The sequence below is a fragment of the Sciurus vulgaris genome (assembly GCF_902686455.1).
Source record: "Sciurus vulgaris genome assembly, chromosome: 2".
NCBI classification, from domain to species: domain Eukaryota; kingdom Metazoa; phylum Chordata; class Mammalia; order Rodentia; family Sciuridae; genus Sciurus; species Sciurus vulgaris.
In genome coordinates, this window is record NC_136462.1 from 15096617 (window position 1) to 15119157 (window position 22541).

General features: G+C 55.2%; 1 protein-coding gene across 10 annotated transcripts in view; it reads left to right on the forward strand.

The window, feature by feature from the left end:
• The window catches only part of TTC7B (tetratricopeptide repeat domain 7B), a 233159-nt gene that overhangs the window by 192700 nt on the left and 17918 nt on the right, over window positions 1-22541 (forward strand). For all 10 annotated transcript variants that reach the window (XM_079129545.1, XM_079129548.1, XM_079129541.1 and 7 more), the window contains one exon: window positions 10155-10357. In XM_079129545.1, coding sequence (XP_078985671.1) covers window positions 10155-10357 — 203 coding nt within the window. The remainder of the gene's footprint in view (window positions 1-10154; window positions 10358-22541) is intronic.

Here is a 22541-nt window from a genome sequence, read left to right on the forward strand (position 1 = left end):
ACCAGAGCCTCTCACCACTTGGTGAGGGAACAGGCCAAAGGCACAGCCTGTAGCACAGACCCAGGAGACAAGGGATGTTTGCCCATAGAAGGTCACAAGGGTCCCTCCCTTCCTGTGTGGTGGGCTCCCCTTCCCTCAGCACCTTCTCTTCAGTCCTGGACACCTGGCCCCGGGGCCTTAGACTCAGCAGGACACTTGGTAGCTGAGCTGGCCTGGGCTGTGCAAGTTTGTCCCTTGGTTGTTTTGGACCTGTTTCTGTAGTTTGTGCATCTAAATTATTCTCAAAGAGCACACTCATGTGGTACATAATTGAAAAGTAGGAAGGATGTAAAGTGAAAGGCTTCCCTTATCCCTTGGCCCCAGTCACCTGTTGCAGGTGGGTGGTGTTCTGTGCACCTTCCAGAGACCTTGCCCACGCTGTGCAGTGTCCCAGCTGTCCTCTTGATAGTGTGTCTGGGAGGCTGCTGCGTCAGCACTTACGAGACTGGCCCATATAAATCCACAGCTGCACAGTATAAATCCACGCTGTGGAAATCCTCTAACCAGTGTTCTGTTGATTAAGGGTTAGTCCATTTCTAGTACTTTGCTGTTACAACATTTCAAGAAATATCCTCATCTATATTGTTCTGTATTTCAAAGGTAAACTCCAAAAAGTAGCACTGCTGGGTCAAAGGCTGTGCACACCGTAATTTTGATAGTTTGTCACATTGCCCTCTGTGAGTCATACCAAGGTCCAGCCCAGTCAGCGATGCATGCTGTCTGCTTTCTTCCCTGCTTGCCAACACCACAGAACCTCAGAATCCTAGGTCTTTGCCAGCCCAGTACATGGAAAATGCCATTTCCATTGACTGCTCATGGCATTTGCCCTGTACGTCCTTAGACCCTGAGTTTATTTATTATATGCTTTATGTCTGTGGTAGGTGCTCAGATTTTGGTTTTTTTTTTTTTTTTTCTTTTTCCCCCCTGAACACATTTATCAATTATTTCTCCTCTAGCATCTGTTCTTCCCACAGTATTTAGAAAGCGCTACCCATTCTGGTCTCTGAAAGTTCCATTTGCATATACACTGTGTTGTACAGAAGGTCAGAGGGAGGGTCTTCCCTCCACTCTGCAGCAGGGGGACCCAGGCAGACAGATGTGAGCATCATGCAGCGCCCTGGAGCAGACGCAGGGCGTGACTCTCAGTCCAGACTCCTCAGAACCACAGCCCTCCCTTCTGGGGCACCAGGAGCTCATGCAGTCATGGTAATTCCAAGTTGGACCAGACCCTTTCCAAGCCACACAGCTCCTAGGTACCCATCTTTCAAGTCCCACATTGGGATGGCAGCTAAAAATGACTTGGTGGTAGGTGGTTAATTTTTGCTTGTTACTTACTAATAATTATAGCTTTCACTTTGGCACCTCTCACAGCCGAAACCAGCGGCTATTCTTAGATGTGCAAGATCAGATTTTCTGATTCCTGCTGGGAATTTAAAGCCCTGGTACTCACAGGTTCTGTGGCTGTGGCCTCACCTGTCGCCTTCTTCCTTCCTGCTCCCAGGCTCCTCCCAGGCACAGGAGGTTGCTGGAACAGGGCCAAGGGGTGTTCCTGTGGCACGTCCTGTGACGAGACGAAGACTGCTCCCAGACCCACCATATGCATACATAGGGGTACACGGAGCACCTGTGAGGGAGACCTGAAGTCCCAGGGGCCAGCCTGGGCAGGCCTGGTGCTGGTCTAGATGGGTCAGCTCTGCCCCACCAGCCCCGGCTTCCTGGGGGCTTGGTTAATGGTCGACGGCTTGCGGGTAGCTTCCCAAGACAGCGCATGTCCAGATGCTATTCCAAGGCCTTTCTGTGCCTTAGCTTGTTTGGTTCTCATCGTGGCCTGGCATGGGAGGGTACCCTCTGCACCCCACTCACCCCACATAAAGAAGCTGAGACCCAGCCATCAAGTCACTGGCCTGAGTTTGCATGGCTCTCATGTCAGGAAGCCTGCATTCCAGGGTGACTCACAACCTTACTGTAACCCTCACTAGACCCCAGTTGTTCAGCCCACTATCTCTGCACATCTCTTTGTGTGTCCGGCTCTGCGGTTCAGTGGTCATGAAGATAGACGCAGTCCCTGCCTTCACGGAGTTCACAGGTGTGAACAAAACAGCTACAGAAGCACCCAAGCCTCACAGTATCAAGCGTCAGGAAGGAGCAATGCAGGCTGTCTGACCCCCAGGAACAAAAGGCCTCACCCCAGCAGGACCGAGGAGGCCTGCACACATCCGAGAAGAGACTGGAAGCTCAATTAGCATTGGCCAGGGATGATGGAGGGAGGCCCAGGGAGCACCCTGGGAAGGCCTAAAGACAGCACGAGCTCTGAGAAATGAAGGGCCCTGGGGCAGGAAGCTTAAGAGTAAGATGGAGGTGGCCCAAGGGGAGGTAGCGAGCTGGGGTCAACGTGCTGCGCCTCAAGAGCCGTGTTAAGATCTTTGAACCCAATCCTAAAAGCTCGTCAAGAACTTGAAGCAAGAGCATGAAAGGACCTGACCAAGTTTTTAAAAGCTCATTGCAGCTAGAAGTGGAGAGGGATTGGAAGGCAGCCATGCCAGAACCAAAGAAGCAGGAGGACAGTTGTTGGGACCCTTGGTCTCAAGTGGTTGCCGTGGGTGGGAGAAGGGTCTGGCTGGTGGATGAGGTGAAGGTGACGGAAAAGGAGGAATGCAGGAAGAATCCCAAGCTCGGGGCTTGAGCGGGTGGTGTGGGCAATGCCATTTCCCCCAGTGAGGCAGTGGGGGGAAACCTGGTGTCCTGGGGGCAGGGCAGGGAGGAGAGTCCGGAGTCCTGTTTGAACTTGGAAATGTCAGATGCCCAAGGACATGCAAGTGACAATGCCACAGAGGTGGCTGTGTGTTTGCATCACATTTCAGATTCAGACTGGAAACATACACGTGGGAGTTGGGATTTAAAGTCAACAGATGCCACAAGGAGGCCTAAGTAGAGAATGAAGGTGGAGAAGGAGAGGACCAGACTGAGCCCTGAGCCCCCTGCGTTGGCTGTGTGGAGAGGGGAGGAAAAGCCACAGGAACTAGGGAGTGGTCAGCAAGGGGGAGAACATGGGACAGGTGCCAGAGGGGGTGTGAAGGCACAGTGAAGGACCCGGGTGCCTTCATGTCCTCACAAAATGTAGAGCAGGACGGTCACACAAGATGATGCTGTGGCGCTCTCAGCCTGTCGCCATTAAAGTCACTACTTTGAAGGGCGGTGCTGCAGAGCAGCTGGCTGTGACAGAGACGGAGCGTTTGTTGGATGTGGTGCATGGGAGGTGCTGGGGACCAGGACAAGACTGGTTTTGTTGGGATGGTGGAGCTGGAAGCCATCTGGTGTGGGGTGCACAGCACGTGGCAGGTGAGGACACGGAGGCAGAGGGGGCAGCGTCCTTGCAGGAACAAGCCCTCTGAGCAGGGAGCAGGGGGTGCAGGATGCTGAGAGCAGCTCGCTGGTCACTGGTTGCTGGTCAGGGTGCTGAGGAAGAGCAGCCAGAAGACAGTAGATGGAAGTCCCCAGAAGGTGAGGGTCGCAGAGGCCAGGGCCCAGGCAGAGGGCTGACCCCCAGCCCCAGCAGGGGTACAGAGTGTCCGGTACAGAGGACAGACAGGCTTGTCCGCTGGTGGCAGGAAGAGGCTTGAGGTCTGCTGTGCTGGCTGCTGGCTTCTCTCTGAATGATGAAGCAAGGTCTGCCAGGGGATGGGGCTGCTGCGGAAGAATTGAGAGGCAGAACAGCTGGGTCACAGCCTGGAAGGGACAAAGTGTGTCACCAATGGGCTCGAGGACAAGCTGCCTGTCTCACTTCCCCCACACCCCCAGGAAGGACTCACTCTCAACAGACGGATAGCCAGATACAGGCCTGGAGATAAATGGCCGTCCTGCAGCCTCGGCCCTGGCGAAGGCATTTGGCTGGGCCCTACGTGAGGACAGCACCGTGTTCGGCTTTGGGACTGCAGAGCCGCGCTGGGGGCCTGGCTCAGAGAAGTTCAGGGCAGAACAACGCCTGGGAACAGAGCCACTCCTCTTCCCCTTCCTGCCTTCCCCAAACAGCAGAGCTGATGGTGAGGCCTCTTCAAGAGGTGACAAGGAGCCCACTGGAACCCTGCCACTGTCCCCTTGGCCTGCCTGCTGATTTCCATGTGGAGAAAGTTCAGGGGAACGTGAGAGGTGCTCCAGGGGCGCCCTCTTCCACAGCACCCCGCATTCACCCTGGCAGGACACCCCTGCCCTCCAGGGCATCGCTCCCTGGGGACGCAGGGTTTAGGGGATCAGGGCCTGCCAGCCTGCCTCCCTGGCCCTCTGCTGGCTTGCCCTGCATGCCTTGGGAGTGAACCACGGAGTGCCTCCTTCCCTTCAGCCCCCTGCCAGATGTGCCGACACTGGCACCCGACCTAGGCACAGCGCTTGGGGTGCTTCACACAGGCTGCACCTTTGAGGGACTTTCCTAAAAGGTGTCGCCTCTGAGCAGACTAAGCCCCCTGAGGGAGCCGGCGTGGCTGGCTGAGGCATGTTTGTGAACAGAGAAGGGTGTCCTCAAACTCCCCAGGCCGACTCAGCCCTGCAGCAGGCCCAGCCTACAGCGGGGTCCACCGTGCTGCCCAAGGCCAGCACCTCGCAGCCGACGTGAGGCAGGCCTGCCAAGTGTTAGATGAATGACTGGATCAGGGACAAGGATATGTCTAGCACTGGGTCCCCACTGGGAACACCACTTCTCAAGAGAGAAGCAGTCCTCCAGCCTCACCATCCAGCTCAGCCCTCTGCATCTCATTTTTCCGAGCTTGGCTCAGCAGATGCTTCCAGAAGGCCATCAGCACCAGGCCCAATGGTGCACACCCATAATCCCAACGACTTGGGAGGCTGAAGCAGGAGGATGGCAAGTTCAAAGACAGCCTCAGCAACCTAGCAAGGCCCTAAGCCTTAGTGAGATCCTGTCTCAAAATAAAAAATACCAAGGGCTTGGGATGTGGCTCAGTGGTTAAGGCTTCCCTGAGTTCAATCCCTGGTACAAGCAAAGAAGGCAGCGGCCGTCAGTGCACAAGCAGAGTCAGGGGCTTGGGCAGGGCAGAGCACAGACTCCCCCAGGCCCTGCAGGAGGATGGCGTCTCATGGGCGATGGCAAGGGCTGTCCCAGAGCACCTGAGGGCAGAGGGGGAACGGGAGCGGGAGAGAGGTGCACCTGGGTTGTCTGTGGGGCCGCGAGCAGAGTGAGGCATGTGGGGCAAGGGAATGGCCTGGGCAGAGATGGCCGCTGGGCATGGCAGAGCTCAGGAGCAGAGGAAGGGAAGCAGTCTGGAAGGTAGCAGGCCTTCGTTTTGAATGCTCAGCAGGAATGTTTGGGTTACATTCATCCGCAATGGGGAACCATGGAAGGTTGGTACGTGGGGAGGTTTTATCCTGGCACCTTTCCAGTAACCTGTCCCCAAGCCAAACCAAGGAGTCTGTAGAGAATATGCAGAGCTGCTGAGCTCTGAGAGGCGGAGCGTGCCCATGACCCTGCGCGCCCCTCACTTGGAGACTTTTAACTGCTGCAGCAGGACAGGCTGTCACCCAGAGAGTGCCTTCAGTGCCACCTGTGTGGGCAGGCCCTGCCTGCTCCCAAGTGTGTTCTTCCTTTGGCTGATTGGCTCCAAGTTCCCAGAGCCCCCTTCCCCTTGTACAAGTTCTGACAGCTCTTCATAAGTTCAAGGGCCCTTGTTGGTTAATTTTTAAAATTTGGATTTAGCCCTGCTGGAAGGGACAGGGAAATTTCAGTTATCATAGCTTTTCTGACCTTTGACTTTCTATGACCTGTGCCACAGAAATGGTTGCCCCGCTCTGACCCTTGATCAATGTTCCCATATCCGTAAACTTTCCTAAGCATCTACTAAGTATTAGACCTCTTATGCAATATAATTGTGGCTAGGAGTTCCCCATAGTTTAGTAGAAAAAACAATACTGATTAAATGCTGGAGGCTTTGGAGAAGTAGAAATAATACCCCTCTCTTTACTTCCCGAGTTCCAAACCAGTGGACTGGGGAGGCAGATAGAGAGCCAGACCTGGCTCTGTTCCTTGGAGGCTGAGTGGGAGCATGTGACATGCCTCTGGTCATGTGCGTGTGGCACAGCTGGGTCCCTGTGCATCACAGCGTGGGAGGTCCTAGCCCAGATCACCAGCCTCCCTGCTGCAGGGGCAGAGCACAGTGATGTGCCCGCACAGACAGCAGGCAGAGAATGAGTCCCCCAGAGGACAGGGCCTTGGACAGAGAGTTCTGAAGGGCCAAGTGAGCATGCTCAGTGTCCCCCAAATCAGCAACCAGGCGGAACCAGGAGCAGGGCTAAGGCAGGTGCCTGACTGAGGCAGGATGGAAGGGTTCCTGGCAAAGATGGTGTGACCAAGGTGATGACAGCACAGGAGGAGTAGCCAGCCCCGTGGGGGCCGTGAGAAATGGACGCTCGTGGGACCCTCTTCTGGGGAGACCTCGGTCTCATCTGATCTGTGGATCCCCAGGCAAGGCTTCCAGAGCAGTGCGAGCTCACAGTGAATACTGCGTGGCCTCGTGTTCTGGACCAGCCGTGTGTCCCAGAGAAGACCGTGAGCTATGGTGGCATCGGGAATGTTGGGGAAGCTCAGTGGTCTCTTCCTCCTCCCTCAGCCCTGTCCCACACTCCCTGACAGGCGGGAAACCCCTCCACCAGAGCCTCCTTCCTGGAGCCAGAGACCTTGTGCCTTTGCATTGTCCTTTCCTCTTGGAGAGGGAGGGGCTGTTCTGAGTCATTGTCTTAAAGGAGCCCCAGGAAAATAGGCTGGGCCTGGGTCCCCAGGTGTCAGGGCTCCTGCAGACTCCAGGAGGGGTGGGACTTGCCCAGGTGCTGCCCCACCATCTCCCTCTCTCTGGGCTCCAGCTCCCAGTCTCTTGTTAGATCCTGACCACTGCCCTAGGGATGTGGGGGCAGACCGGGCCCCATGTGACAGCTGAACAGACCCAGGACCCGACTGACTTGCCGAGGGTCACACACATGTCCCGGGGCAATCACCAAGTCCTCCAGGGCCTCAAGACATTGTGGGTTACAGACCGGGAACCCTAGAGCCCTGGAGTCCCCAGGGGTGCCTCAGAGGCAAGGCGTGGGGATGAACCAAGAGGGAAGCCATGCTACCTGTTCTTCAGGATCCTTTTGTGTGGTGGCCTAAGAGGTCTTTGGAGAAAATAGTTCGAAGATCACTGCAGGACCCTGTGCCACGTCCTTCCGTTTGAGTTTAAAATGGGATTTGGAACAGCCCAGGCTGGGATTATTTGCCACATCTGCCTCTCCCCCCATTGACCTCGCAGGTTCCCTCTGGCAGCTTCCATGGGCCTGGAAAGAATATGGCCCTATTCTGTGTCCTCTCTCCTCCTCACGGAAGCAATAGCATCAAGCCTGAGGCTTATGAAAACATGGATAAATAAGATATTGGTGTCATTGGGGGTTCTCAGAGGACCCTCAGGGAACAGGACTTACAGTCTCTGTCACATGTGTGTTTAAGGCTCCTCCCACTCAATTCTTACAAACACTCTGGAAGCCGTCAGTCCTGCTCCCAGGCTGGCCAGTGATCTGCCAGTGAGAGGCTCTGTGTGCCTCATCAACCCACCAGGCCAAGGCTCCTGGATTTTCCAGACTTAGCCCACATGGAAACAGTTTGGGGCCCAGTGTACGATAAGAGAAACCTTCCATGCAGCTCTCCAGGCCCTCGGGTAACCTGAAGCCGCAGCTGCGTGTGCACTTGGAGAGAGTCATGCTCCTGAAAGACAGCAGACAACAGACAGCCTTGACGACCTCGTGGGTGTTCCTTTCCCAAAAGGGACAAGGGTTTACCTGGTACAATCTGAGGGGCAGAAATCTCCCTTGTCCCCTTAGAGTGTGGTGTGGCACCTGTCAAGTTGAGTCTCCTGGGGAGGTGAGGCAGGCATAGCCAGGGCACTGCCACCTCAGGGCTCAGGACTTTGTTTTTGCCCAAGTCTCTGGGACTGTCCCCTGCAAGACCCTGGGCCAGTCTGTCACCTCTCTGTGCTGCCATTAGAAAGGACTGGCAGATGGAAGGCACAGTGTGGGTCTGTGCCAGGGTGATGCCACTTTATCAGGCCTTCCCTTGGCCTGGGAAGTCTGTCGTCGGCGTAGGATCACCCATGCAGTGGGAGCTTTGGGGAGAGGGACTGGCTGGGGTGTAGAAGGATGGAGCCTGCTCTGGGCGTCTGCAGTCCCCTGGGTACAGCAGACTCTCTGGACAAGCTAGCAGGGACCCAAGGAAGCAGAGAGCTATAGGGGCAGGAGGGCAGAGCCAGCTGGCTTCCAGGGATGGTGGCCACTGAGCTGACCTTGAAGGAACCTGAGGTTGACCGCACGGGGGCAGAGGCCACAGAGCAGACAAGAGCACAGAGGCAGGAAGACCCATTCTTATAGGGAGCAGAGCTTGCTGTACCAGAACCTGCTGGTACAGGAAAGAGGCAGGAAGGTCACCGGGTAAGAAGGTGTGGGCCGGTCACTGCCAGGCACAGGGATCTGGAGGTTATTTTGAGCCAGAGGAGACTTCTCTTTGGAGACCAAGAGCCCAGGCCCATTCCAGACTGCCCAGGTCTGGGACTGCCTTTGCCTCTGACCTGCCCTGGGACATTGGGCAAGCGTGCAGCCTCTCTGTGCACTTTCCTCATCCATGCAATGGGACACAATGGCAGTGCCTTCCGAATCACCGTGCAGACACAGTGAGAAATGAGAAGGCCCTGAGCAGGCATGTGTCAGGAGCACGAGCCACTAGCAGTCACCTGGTCATTCTCTGTTCCCCTGCCACGCACTGGGCCCCCATCTGGTTCCTGGGAACACAGTGGTGGATAGCACAGATACATCCTACCCTTGCATCGCTCACAGCTTACCCTCCAGGGACACACAGGAAGTAGGATTGAGCAGGGAAAGGAGATGGGGTGCTGCGTGGCCAGAGCAGGGTAGGTAGCTGGTCAGGGGCCTTGCCTGGAGGCCTGGGAGGAGAGGCTGAAGAGGAGCAGAAGCTCAAGGCCTCTGGAGGTTGAAGGACAGCTGGTGTGAGGTGGGGGAAGTGACCAGGAGGCCCCGCTGCAGTGGGGGAAGCTTCTGGTACAGCTGAGGACTGTGAGGACAAGGGTGACATTACCGTCTTTTCTCACCCTGGTCTTTCGACACTCCGTCTTTGCTGCTGGTGTTCCACACACCACACGGACTCCCACACAGCCTGGAGATGCAGGAGTGGACGTCACTCAGGGTGAGGCTGGGCCCTACCCTGCAGATGGGATGAGGGTCACGTTGCCCAGAGCAGAGTGGCCACGGAGGAGCACTCTGCCAGGAGACCTGACAGATGCGGCCCTGGTGGTCATGGAGAGATGGGAGAGAGGACTCGAATGTTCCCAAAGCCTCAGGCCAGCCTGGGGAAGGACGGTGGTGCTGTGGGCAGGCAGGGCCCTGGGAGAGGAGCCTAAGGGACAGGATGCAGTGTTCCCATGTGGACACCTGCATGGGTGCGCCTGCAGGACAGAGGTGGCATTGGGAACGCGTGATGCGCTCTGTGAGGGAAGCTGGGCTGCAGAGGAGAGAGGCCTGGGCTAGGCAGAAAGATGGCTCCTCTGCATGTTCCCAGAGTGGCAGCTTGGCCTTGCTGATGTTAACAGCTAGGAATCCCTGGGTGCAGCGGCTTTTCCCAGAGGTGGCTGGGTCTGGGGGATGGCCATTCTGTCTTGTGCCTTTACATATGTGAGCCCAGCCTGTTGCCCGTCACACTCTGGGTATCAGGAGAGCAGACTGGGAGCAAGTCGTCGCCCTGTGCCAGGCTGTGTGCCTCTGCCTGCTGGTCCCTGTGCTCTTCAGTCTTTTCTCAGTGGTGATCAGAGCCAAGGGCAGGGCCAGACCAGGTGCTGCTGTGCCCCAGAGGGCCCTGAGGGTCGGCGTCCTCAAGGTGGGCGGGCCCGCCAGGCTCACAGAGTCCCTGGCAGGAGTGGGCACAAGGGATGTTGGCCTATCCTCAAGGGGTGGGGGACCAACTGGCCCTGCCCTGCTGGACTGCCGTGGGGAAACAAAGGTCCCCAGCAGAGTGACAACTGCTCACAGGGCCTCTCATGGGCCATGAACTGGGACAGCACCTGCCTTCTCTCCTCCCACAGCTGAAGTCTACATTGGCCTTGGAAAGCCAGCAGAAGCCACAGCCTGTACCCAAGAAGCTGCCAACCTCTTCCCGATGTCCCACAACGTCCTGTACATGCGGGGCCAGGTCGCCGAGCTCCGGGGGAACATGGATGAAGCGCGGCGGTGGTATGAAGAAGCCTTGTCCATCAGCCCCACCCACGTGAAGAGCATGCAGCGGCTGGTGAGTGTGGGAGCCGGGTGAGACCCCCGCTGCTAGATCGGGGCTCCCCTTAGACACAGCTGGGGCTCGTGTCCACAAACACTGTTTCCAAAGGTGAAATGCAGTCAGCTTGCCTGACTAAGCCACAGGCCACTCCTGTGGTCATCCTGCAGATGGCACCTGGGAGTTGACAGTGCACAGCTGTAGCTACCCCACCTGGGGTCCTGTTTAGGTGCCATGGTCACTGGCCTTCTGCTCAGCAATCCAAGCCACCCTGTGGTTCTGGGTTTGATAAAGACATTCTGTGGCCCTGGGCCTTATGATTGTTCTCTTGGTCTCTCTCGTAGGGAGTATCCACACCTCATGAGATTTCAGAAAAATGTCAGAGCACTTACGGCTGGGGACTCCCTTCCTTCAGGGGCCTGAGACTCCAGCTTGTCTCTGAGACCACTGGCTAATAGGTGGCACCTGTCAGGGCCTGGGAAGGGCTGGCCATATTGTACTGAGGGGTGGGATGCTCAGCCAGGGACACAGGTCAGTCACCCCAGTATCCATACCATGCGCTCCAGAATGCACACACCCCTCTTCTGGGGGCCCACTGCCCTCGCCCTTGGCTGTGGACCTTCCCCGTGAGAGGTCCTGGTGTTGACCTGTCAGGTGGGAAGCAGGCTGGCTGCTCTGGAGCGTTCCATCTGTTGTGAGTGTGTGTGAGGGGCCACTCCATGCAGAGTCCTCCATCGCCGTCACCTCCCTGTGAGAGTCTGAGCTGAAATGTACTGGAATAGGTCTTCTGCACTCCCCTCCCCAGGCCTGTGTGCCAGGCTCAGATTCTGAGGTCTGGTTTTGTTCTTGGTGGTAGGACACCCCAGACTTAATGAACTACAGAAAGAAAAGCCTTGTAACAGGAACAAGGCAGCCTCCCATGGCCAGCCTCCTGTGGCCAGCCTCCCGTGGCCAGCCTCTGGGAGCTCAGCACCATGATCAGACAGTGGTGTGCCATGCGCAAGATCAAGTGCTGGACAAGGGGTGCTGGGCTCTGGTCCCAGGGCGTCACTCACTCACTTGAACCTCAGGGAAGGCCCAAAGCCCCGTGTCCTTCTTGTAAAAGGCAGACATTCACTGGACAGGCCAGCACTGAGAAAGAAGATGCATTTTCTACTTATCAGCAAAATCTCCTGAGGCTCAAAGAAAACCTTTATTCTCTCGCGGTTTCTCGTAAGTGTTACAAGTGTGGACAAGGCTGAGCCATAACGGCTGGTTTTCAGCAGAATCGTGCTGGTCTACTGAGAACTAAATGACCCACTGCTGAAGAGCACACCAAAGAGTTGGAACTGGACATGGGCTTGGGATTGACCTTGACCCCCAAGGAGCCTTGGTGTCTCTGCAAGTTGGGCTGTTACTTAACCTGGTGGGCTGTGTGAGAACCAAACAGCGATCACATGATATGTACCTTGTAGGTGCTCATTAAGTAGAAAACCAAAGACAGTCATTTTCAGTTTAAAAAATACATCAAACCTTACAATAATTACAGCTACTCAATTTTTTTCAACTTCCTTTATGAGTGTGCTGTTGCTTAGTGCAGCTTTATAAATAATTTTACATATTATCCAAACATTAGTCTACTTGATTAAAAATATGACATTGGCTTTTAATTTTTGCCTCACTATGGTAAGAGGAGTTTGTTGAGAGCTTCTCACATCCCGAGCTTTTGCTAGCGCATTGCAGAAGAGGTCTGATCATCACCATGTACCCAGTCTTTTTATTAAAAAGAGGCAGCATGTCTCCACCTCGGGGCCTATGAATTATTCAGAGAAGTAGTTCTCATTCTTCTCCAAGGAGAGCACATGAGACAAAAAATCGAATGAGAAGATCGCACCAGGGGAGTTTCTGTTTCCCCATTGGAGCTTCTCAAGACACCTGAGCCCCTGACAAACACAAGTGCTTTCCTGGCTGAAAGGAGCAGGCCCTGGATGGTGGGCCTGGCCTACCACATCCATTGGCAGCAACTGAGCCTCAGCAGGCCAGAGCCCTGGGCTCCTTTCCAGGTCTGACCAGTAGAAAAGAGTGATAGAAAGAAAGTGCATCCTGGTATATTTAGAAACTAACCTGACTGGAGGCAGGTCGAGTCCGTCAAGCCTGCAGATTTTGAGGAGTTCAGATTCTTACAGTCAGACACTGCCCAGTGACCGTGAGCAGGGGGACTCCAAAGAAAAGCTTAGAACACTCCTTGCCGACCTTAGGAACTATACACCTGGCCTGCATTCTCCCCGGCCTGCCTCCCACAGCCTGCCCACAGCTTCAGGGCAGATCCTGGCACTGCTGGACCTGCTGGTGCCTGGAGGGACAGTCCCTGGAATCCCCGACTCTGAGCCTTGAGACACCCTTCCCTCCCCCAGCTACAGAGGAAAGCTCTTTTTCTGTGGCTGTGGATGGAGGAAGGGAGAAAGGTGGCCCTCACTGTACACCGCAGCGGGGAGGGCTAAGGCCCCAAGCTAGCCTGAGTCCCAGCCCTGTCATTCGCTGGCTCTGGGGTCTCGGGCAAGTTACTCCCCCTCCTGTACCTCCATTTCCTCAGCCACATAAATGGGCCAAGTCAGTGCAAACACCACGTTTATTTGCTGTGTCTTGTCCCTGCCCTCATAGGAACTGGACTGGTTTGCAAACCCCTGAGTTAAGTAGAAGCAGGGAGATCAGAGCCACTGCTCGCCAGGTTGAGTCTGGGGAGGAGACAGGGCTCCGGCCTAGGTGGCAGAGGGAGGCGGAATCAGACGCGCATGGACAGTCACCTGGCAGCCAGGGAGGGGGCTGCATGGGCAGGCGAGGGGTGGCCAGGGAGGCTGTGCCAGGCTGGCTAGGGCCAGGAGGCCCAGACTGGCAGGAGTTCGAAGAAGGTGCACCAGAGGCCATCATAGAAACCACCAAGGTGGTCCCAAGGGAAGGAACTAATGGCAAGACAGATTGTGGCCGTGGAAAAGGCCCAGGGTGGAAGGAGCGCCTGTCGAAGCCCTGCTGCTCCAAGGCCAGCACTGGAGGAAGTCAGAGGGAGCAGTCCAGAAGGCAGGAGGCCACCTGGTCTGTCACAGGTGGAGCCCAGGTGGCCCCAGAGAAGTGCAGAGAACAGACAGGACCTGGGCCGGCTGCAGAGACTTCTCAGGGTAGAAGTGGCAGCTCGTGCCAGGTCGCCAGCTTGTAGGGAGCTTCGGTTTGTGCAGAAATGCAAATGTGCTGAGTTGTTAAGAAGCAGTGATGACTGGAGGCAGGTAGCGCTCCTAAAGGAACGCCGCAGGTCACACTCGACAGGGAAGTGGAAGTCAGACCCCAGGGAAGCGGGCAATTTTCTAATGGTTTTAGGCCTCGGCCATGCATTGAAATTCACATGCTGTAGGAAGGGAGAACAAAGGCACAGCAGCCTTGGTAATGAGCTAGCACAGATGAGGGGAGGGAGCCGAGGGTGGGCAGGTCTTGCGGGAGCCACAGCTGCAGGGCCCAGAAATCGCGGAGGAATGTGTTGACAGGGGAGGCACCAGAGTGATCAGGCTTCTCCCAGAAAATCTAAGGGCATGTTTTCATATTAGTTTTGAACAAATGTATAAATTTACATTTATTTGCTACCATGTTGAAAAGCCTCTCACTCACAGGACCTAAAATGAATTAATGAAGCAAAGAGCAGCTTTTCCCAAGACAGGCAGTCTGTGTTCTGAGTGGCGGGAGAGCAGGAGAGGTGGCCAGTGGGACTGGGGAGCAGAAGACCGGCTTCCTGGGCAGACTCCCCAGGCCAAGGATGGAAAGACAGATGTGGGGCAGCCAGAATGGGGACAGACTCTGCAAACAGGCACGTCCGATTGCCCTCTGATAATGTCAGTCTGGGCTTTTGAGGGCAGCGCGTGAGATTGAAAGGTAAGAAAGGAACAAGGGCTTTCGGGAGAGAGATGAACGTGGAAGGGAGCCAGGAAGGTTGCGTGGTGGGACTTGTTATGGCTGGAAGGGGAGGTCGTGGCCAGCAATGAACGTGACTCCCGACATTAGCAGGGGCTCTGTCTGCCTCCAGTCATTTGACAGATCGAGACAGGTGCGGAACAGGAGCAGATGGCAGGATCAGCCAGGGCCTGGCAGAGTGGACACCATGGAGTGGGGGGCAGAGGTAGCCAAGGCAGCGTTAGAAAGGACCACAGGAAGGGGACAGTGGGGGAACTGGTGACACAGCTGTGTGTCCACCCACAGCAGGAAGGAGGAGGACCCATGTGTCCACCTGAGAGATGGGCCGTCCCCTAAGGTGAGTCTGCTGGGACAGCAACAGTGTGCTCTCAGAGAACCTAAATTGAAAGCACAAAGGGGACGTCCCCTTGAATGTGAAGTCCCCAAGGCCAGGAAGGGACAGAAAGCCATCGCAAGAGGAGGGAGGTGGTAAGCCACAGGCTGCCCCAGGGGAAGACCGTGTGGAGCCATCCTCGGACAGGAAGGGCCCTGGGAAGAGGGAGGGGTGACAGGTGTGGGAGGTGTGGATGGAGGGCAGGCGCCTGCCCGAGGGCTGTGGCGGGGCTGTGGGGGTGAGGCTTCAGGCCAGGCTGCAGCACAGGGGTGTGGCAGAAGGGGTCCTCAGCTGGGGTCCTCGGGTTGGGGCTGTAGCTGCCTAGAAGGGGAACCGCTCCATGGGAACCCGTCTCGGGTCTCCACAGGAGCCCGTGTAGCAACAGAATGAGCTTCCCGCCTGGGCTTGGTAGGCCTGGTCCGTCTCCTGGGGATGGACCATGAGACAAGAGACTCCTGGTTGGCTCGGGTGGCTTTGGACTGAGGTGTCATGCACAGACTCTATGAGGTCCCTCCCTGCTCTCATGTGCCCTGGAATCTGGAGGGGCATCCAGTGTAACCGCTCCAGAGGGACTGCAGCCCTGTTCCAGGGTGTCCAATGAAAGGGTACGACTGGCAGTGGTGGAGCGTTGGAAGGCGTGGTTCCTTCGCGGTTCCTTCCGACACCCCGAGGCGGCCATGCTAACAGCAATTTGGAAGGGGCACACCGCACAGGCGCACTGACAGGTCTTCTGGAGTAAACAGCTGAAGGCTGGTCCATCAAAACAAAGCTGACTGACGACCCTGCTCTGAGAAGCAGGCAGCTCTTCTGAGGTTCAGAGGCCTGAAGACAGAGCTTCCTTGGGCTCGTTTACTGCGTGCAAACGTTTCATCCTGTCCTGCACGGCAGGCGGGGAGCCACCGAGGGCCTCAGTGGGGAGAGGGGAGACTGGGCACCGAGGCAGCTGGCTCTGCTAAATTGTGAAACTTTGCTGCTTTGCTCTCGCCTGTCTTTGAAAGCGTCCATCTGTTCATTGAGATCTGGGAAATCGCTATGTCTCGTATTTTACTAGTTGGCAGCCTGGTTCCCAATATGTGCCCCTGCTGGAGGGGAGAGGAGCGTGAAGACGCGGTAACTGCAGAGACTGGCGACCTTGTCACCACTTCTGGCTGACTGATCCATCAGCAGAGTGAGGGGACCCAGCACAGAGACAGGTGGCACGGGGCTACACGCCAGTGCCCCCCTGATTTTCCCTTGAAGAGACACCTCTGGTCCCTCTTGTGACTCTGGGTAAAACCTGGGTACAGGTAGGTTAATAAAACAGATTCAAGCTGGGCGCAGTAGTGTACCCCCTGTAATCCCAGTGGATTGGGAGGCTGAGGCAGGAGGATTGTGAGTTCAAAGCCAGCCTCAGCAACTTAGCAAGGCCCTAAGCAACTCAGCAAGATGCTGTCTCTATATAAAATATAAAAAATGTGACTCAGTGGGGATGTGGCTCAGTGGTTAAGCACCCCTGGGCTCAATCCCCAGTACCAAAAGGAAAAAAAAAAAAAAAAAAAAAAACAGAAAAGAAAAGAACCCAAAAGCCCAGATCCTAGATTCAAATACCCTTCCCTTCACAGCTGGTCTTTTGAAACAGGTCTCTCTCATGCAGTGTGTCGGCTTTCTTTCTGTACCTAGAAAGAATGATTGGCAGGAAACAAAACTTCACGGAAGTCTCATGCAAAGGCTCTTTCATCTGTTAGTTGTATCTTATTTTCTTTCAGAATTTAAAAAAAAAATGCTTTCAAGAGTATGAGCAACTTTCTTTCTCTGAAAAAAGGCTTATGAAATATCTCGACGTCCTCCCGGTGCCTCTGCAGGCTTGCCAGTAGGACTCTGACGGGTATGCAGGTCCTAATTCCTTTCCCGTCATGGCTCCGTGTCACCAGGGTGAACACTCCCAGGGACGAGGGAAAGTAGTGTCTCCCGTGGGAGGTAGAGGTCTTTGCTGGTCAGTCTGCCTTCCCTTGGAACTGTGCGTTCTGCCTAGTGACTCCCTTGACCCCTTGGGAGCTTTTCCTCTTGACCTGTGTGAAATGAAGCGTGAAGCTTCTGTGCCAATATTCAGGAAAATGGGGAATTTCAAGTTCATTAAGGGGGGAAACTGCTTTTGGAGACCAGCCCCAGGTCACATGGTAGGTTGGGAGCAAACCAGGCAAGAAGATGGTGGTCACTTAGGCACGGACAGCCTCCATGACAGGAAAGCAGAGGCTGGGAGCCCGCTGCTGTGGGTTCACGTCCAGCCTTGCCGCCTCCAGTGCCAGGGCCTGGGGTAAATCCCTTCATCCCTCTGTGCTTTTGTTTTCCCACCGTAAAATGGGGATCGCATCAGTGTCCCCCAGGGTGCTATGGGTTCGGTGAGCTAATACAGGTTGTGTGCACTCCATAAACATCAGCTCTGAACCTCAGGGCCATTCTCTGTAATTCGGGTCACTCCCTGGTGGAAGCTTCTCTCTATCTGTGCCAGTCCCTGCCCACCCTGACCTCGCTTCGCTGGTGGGAGGGGCTGAAATGAGAGGCCGTGTTGGCCTGTGGCTGGCCAGAGCATTTGCCTATAAGTGTTGCTTGCTGTCTGTCCAGCCTGTGGCCCAGCTCATTAAGGCCTGGGCAGCCTGCCCAGCATGACTAGTTCTCAGGTGGGGACTCTTCTGGCTGGTTGAGGGGAAGCTGACCTGGGCCTTCAGCCTTCTGCCTGCCAGACCCAGGCTGCTGTAGGAGGTGGGACTGTCCTGCAGCCAACACAGGACTCGTTCCTGTACAACACAGGACATTCAGAGTGGTGCAGCTCAACTGTCACCTCCTCTGAGAAGGACCCCTCTGGGCCCTCTCCTGACCCACAAAGGGGCTCTCAGCCTTTGACTCTGTCTCTTGAAGGACTCTTAAGCCATTGTGGATGTCCATGTTCAGGGATGTGCCTTTCTGGACAGGAAGGCCCCTGAGGGGAGGGCCCTGTCCTGAGGCAGCACTGCAAGACAGGTGTACGGGTGACAGAGTGACAGCTGCAAGCAGACTGGACAGGCATCATCTTCCCCATCACAGACGAAGTCCAGAGCACTGTTGCCCTTCAGCGGGTTTTGCTCCGATGCCACTAGAATGTGCTCTTTTTAAACAACCAGGTTTATAATTTACTTGTGCAGAGGGCCCTGGGTGTTTGCTGGTTTGGCCTGGGCACAATCCTTTCTGACCATGATCACAGGAAATGACTTTGGGGCAAGCCTGGAGAATGTAGCCGCATGGTTTCACATGAGACCACAGACGCTAAGTCAGGGCTAATTGATAGAACTTTCTGGTACATCAGGATGTCGGTTCATTGCAGCTGGATCTAGAGAGGACCTCTTGGGCCATAGGGCAGGCTCTGACCAGGTGCACTTGGACAACCAGGTCCCAGGCTCATCTGTAGCACCTGCTCCAGGAGCCAAGTCAGGGAGAAGGCTCTAGATGGGCTCAGTGACCACCCTCCCAAGGCCACCAAGCCAGATACGGTGAGGTGGCAGATGGTGAGGGAATTAGGGCTGAGCAAGTCCCAGAAGCAGGCCCTCTTCTGCCTAGAGAGCCCTTTAGACCAGAGCCCTTTGCTGTGTCCTGGGCGTACAGATAACCAAGAAAGGGACAGCCTCAGCCCTTGATGTGCTGGGGAATGGGAAAGGGGCCTTGTCACCTGGCCTAGGACTGCTGGTCCTCTCACCCCTACGTATCATACAAATATCATTTTCTGTGTGAAAGTAAAAAGCAGACACCCAAGCCTTGCTCCCTTGGGTCAGCTGAATTGTCTAGAAGCAGAGTTTCTACTACTCCCATCCTAGGTCATGCCCTGTCCCTGGAGAGTGACTCAGGACACAGCCTCAGCCCCTCTTAAGGTGGTTCCCCCATGGATTGTGAGGGTGGTGTCCAGTGTAGAGTCCTTCGCTCTCCTGGAGGGAGGCAGCCCCGCCTTGTGTCAGCGGCACCCTGTGGCTTAGCAGGGCACTTCTCTGGGGAAGATGGGGAGCCCATCTGGGATTGCAGGGTGACCCATCAAAAAGCAAGCCTGCTGATCAATGCCAAGGTCAGAGGTGTGAAGCCAGTGGAGAGGTCGAATGTCAGCAGGTCTTGGGACTAATCCGGGGGCCTGGTGATTGAATTTCTAAGGACATAAGCCATGTCTTCAGATCCTCTGTATTTTGGGTGTATGACATTTCCTGGCTGTTGGGCATATGCATCCTCCTTAAAGCAAAAGGAATGTCCCCTGAGCAGGGAGGAGCTTCTGCTCTATGTCCATGACCCCCGTGTGTGCCTCCCGCACCGGTCACCCTCACGCGGCGTCCTGGCCAAGCGCAGGTACATTCCCGCAGACGCGCGCTGTGTGGTTTTCCAGCCCCTCCTACCACTGCAGCGGCTTTTGCAGTGCTGGCAGGGAGACGTGGCATCAGGCCACCTGCCCTCACCCAGGACTGAAGTCACAGGCACAGAAGCAACACAGGCCCGGCGTGGGCTCTGAGATGGAAGTTCACCAGGCATTCCTTTCCTTCACCTTAAGGAAAAAATGAACTCTGTTTATTTCTATTTTCTGTTCTGGAGACCCAGATGACTAATCCCGGGCAGTGCAGTTCAGTTTCTCGTTAGTAATCATGATCTAATTTTTTTTTCAAATCTGACATTTTCTGTCCAAGGCATTTATTCTTAGAAATTCTGTGCCATTATTCCAGTGCGATTTGACATCTAGGTTTCTGCCTTTCTGCTCTGCAGTTATTGCCCCCGGCCTGGGTCGGGTGATTAGTTTCGCTTCTCTGGATTTTGTTCTCAGATAATGGTCCTGAACTCCCCTCCTGGCCCCCTGATTTTAGCCCTGCTGCTGTGATTCCTCAGCGTCCTCCTCCCCCACACCGCCTGCCTCTGAACTCAGATGGAGGCTTGCCCCAGGAGAAGGTGGCTTTCTGGGTCAACTGGACTTGTTAGGTCCAGCCCACTCGTGCCTGGATTACTTTTCCATTGCCGGGCCGGTCCAAGCCTCCCTGCTGAGTGCTCACGGGCTCTTTTTGAGCCATGTCAACCCTACCTGTTGACTGGACCTCCAGGCTGAGTTTAAAATCTTAGGCCCAAACCTTTAAGAAGGACACCTGCTGGAGAAGGTGAGAAGACTGGAGAAGTCTTTCCCAATGGCACAGATGAGGGCCTAAAATGACAGGTGGAGATGGAGACCGTCATTCCTGACTCACAGGCAGTTGAAGCTGTTGCAGATTTGGAATGCCGTTCACATCTCCTGTTCTGAGAGCCCCTTTAACAGATGGAGAAGCTGAGGCCAGACATGGGAAAGGCACAGAGCAGTTAGTGGCAACCTCGCCAGGAGTCCTGATCCATCACTCTTGAAGGCTTCATGCCCCTTTTCCCCATCTGTGAAATGGAGTGGCATCAGTCTCCTGGAGGTGGGGTTAGGAAGCGCAGGAGATCAGCTTTCAGAACTGCTTCAGGCCACACCCTGGCCCCCGGACTTGGTCCCCTGTTTCCATGGGAGGAATGGGCTTTCCTGCTGAGGGTCAGAATGTCAGGCAGTGGCTCTGGGTTCCCTGCTCTTTTGCTCCCTCTGGAATGAAGTCCCTCTCCTGCTCCTGCCTCTTCCTCCCCCTGCTGTCTCACAGCTGCCCAGAGCCAGGATGTCTGAACCGCTAGCTTCAGCACTGATTTATGAGCCCACTCACATGTAGGGAAGTTTCCAGATTTGCCTTTGGCGCCCTTCCTGTGGCCAGAAGGTGGGACTGAGGGGTGGCCTTGGAGGAAGGAATGACAAATGCATCAGGAATTGCCAAGTCTCAACCCTCAGACACTAGGAGGTCCTGACCTGGAGCCAAGGCAGGCTCTCTCCCTGCACAGACCCTCGAGCCTGCTCCAGCCCTGTCCACTGAGCCTCACTCACACCCCTCCTACCACCTGGCAAGCACCCTGGTGAGCACTGCTGACCTGTGGGGACTTAGGTGAGGGCACTCTCCACCCAGAACACCTGGTGACAGGCACCAGGTCTGGAGGAGGCCCTGCCTCTCATCTGGCTCCCTGAGGCCCTGGCAGCCACCCCACCCCCGCCCAGAAAGGAGAAAATAGAGCGAATAGAGAAAATAGAGCTGCCCAGAGCCCAGAAAGCTCCCGTCTTCAAGAGCCCTGAGAAGGCCATTAGAGCCTGCTCTCCCACAGGAGGCCGGCCCTCCCCGGTGCTCTGCACTGCCCACCGCTTCACCTGCGTGCTTGGACACATGATCCCTCTCCTCCCTCCTCCGGTGGCTTCCTCCCTTTTTTTATGTGGTTGGTATTTACGTGACACCCGTCTCTTAAAATGCCTCTGCAGGTGTTGTTTCTTTGGGGTCCTTTCTGACTACCATCTAGTGAGTCACTCGAAAGCCTTGTGAGGAGGTCAGGGCTCAGCCCAGCACCTGGCCTGTCAGGCATCGTCTTGGCGACACTCACATCCTCAAAATGATTCAGTCCCTGGGTGGGTTTCATGGCAGTTAAATGAAGTGATAGAGATAAGATGTGTGCCGGGAACTTCCCGCCCCACCGTCTGGAGGGAGAGGTGTGAACACCGACAGGGAAGCTCAGGGCGAATCAGATGGCTGACGGGCAGCTGTGCAGGGGAGCGGCGCCCCGTGCTTGTGGCGCTGGGGCCTGGTGTCACAGGAGTGACCCGTGGGCTGAGTTTTGGCGGCTGAGTGGATGTTAGACTCTTCCACAAGCTGAGGACAGATGGAGTTTAAATAGATAACAAGCCAGCTGTCAGGGATATGAGTGGGACACCAGGAGACCTGAGTGTGGAACAGGGAGCGGAGGCTGGAGAGGAGGTGCTGGGCTTTTGCTGGGTGCAATGTGTTGGGCTGGTCATAAGAAAACGCCTTGTTTTATAGAGAGGATTTAGGGATGAAATGTCACAATGGGGCTGGGGTTATGGCTCAGTGGTAGAGTGCTTGCCTAGCATGTGTGAGGCACTGGGTTCAATCCTTAGCACCACATAAAAAGAAATAAATAAACAAAATAAAGGTATTGTGTCCATCTATGACTAAGAAAATATTTTTTTAAATGTCCCAATGCCTATAGTCCACTATAAAATCACTCACCCTTGCCCCCGAAATAGAAGAAGCCAACGTGAAGAAGGTTAACTGTCGTTCAATTTAGATGATTTGTATGTAGGTGTTCCTTATATTATAGCCTTTCTACTTTTCTGCAGGTTTGAGATTTTTCAAGATTGAATTTAAACAACTAAGGTCAATGTGACGAGGTTTGAATTTTGGAAAGATCGCTGTGGAGGGTAGGTTACATGGAAGCTAAGAGTCACTAATGACAATCTGAGATCAGAGACATTAAGAAGGAAGGCCCAGTAAGGCATGCTGAGGGCAGTGGGCTCAGGCTGGCTTTAGGCCTTCCCCAAACTGAGGGGACACGGGAAGAGGAGCAGATAGAGGAAAGAGGTTGGTGGCAGGTCTCACTGGCCACTCGAGGCAGGTGACCTGGCCAGTCATGGACAGATGTCCCAGAGCATGTGCCTGGACAGGTCTGCAGGTTGCACGTGACTTGGCTGATGCAATGGCTTTGAGGAGGGGGCCATGGACAATAGATGGAAGTCCCAGAGAGGATGAGAGGTGGCCTAGAGCTCAAGGAGCACCAGCATTTAAGAAGCAAGAGGGGACTTTAACTTGTGGGGAAATTTAGCTGCTGATGGTTGATGCAGATTCTCCTCCCTCCCTGAGGCTGGGATTTGGACCAGGCACTGCCAGACTCACAAACTCTGGTTCCCACAACCCTACTCTGCCACCAGCTTAGGACTGTGGCCCCTATGAAGCCCTGTTCCCATGCAGTGGTTATGCCACTATGCAGAGGAGGGTCTCGGTTAACAAAGTCACCCTTGGCTAAGTGTCA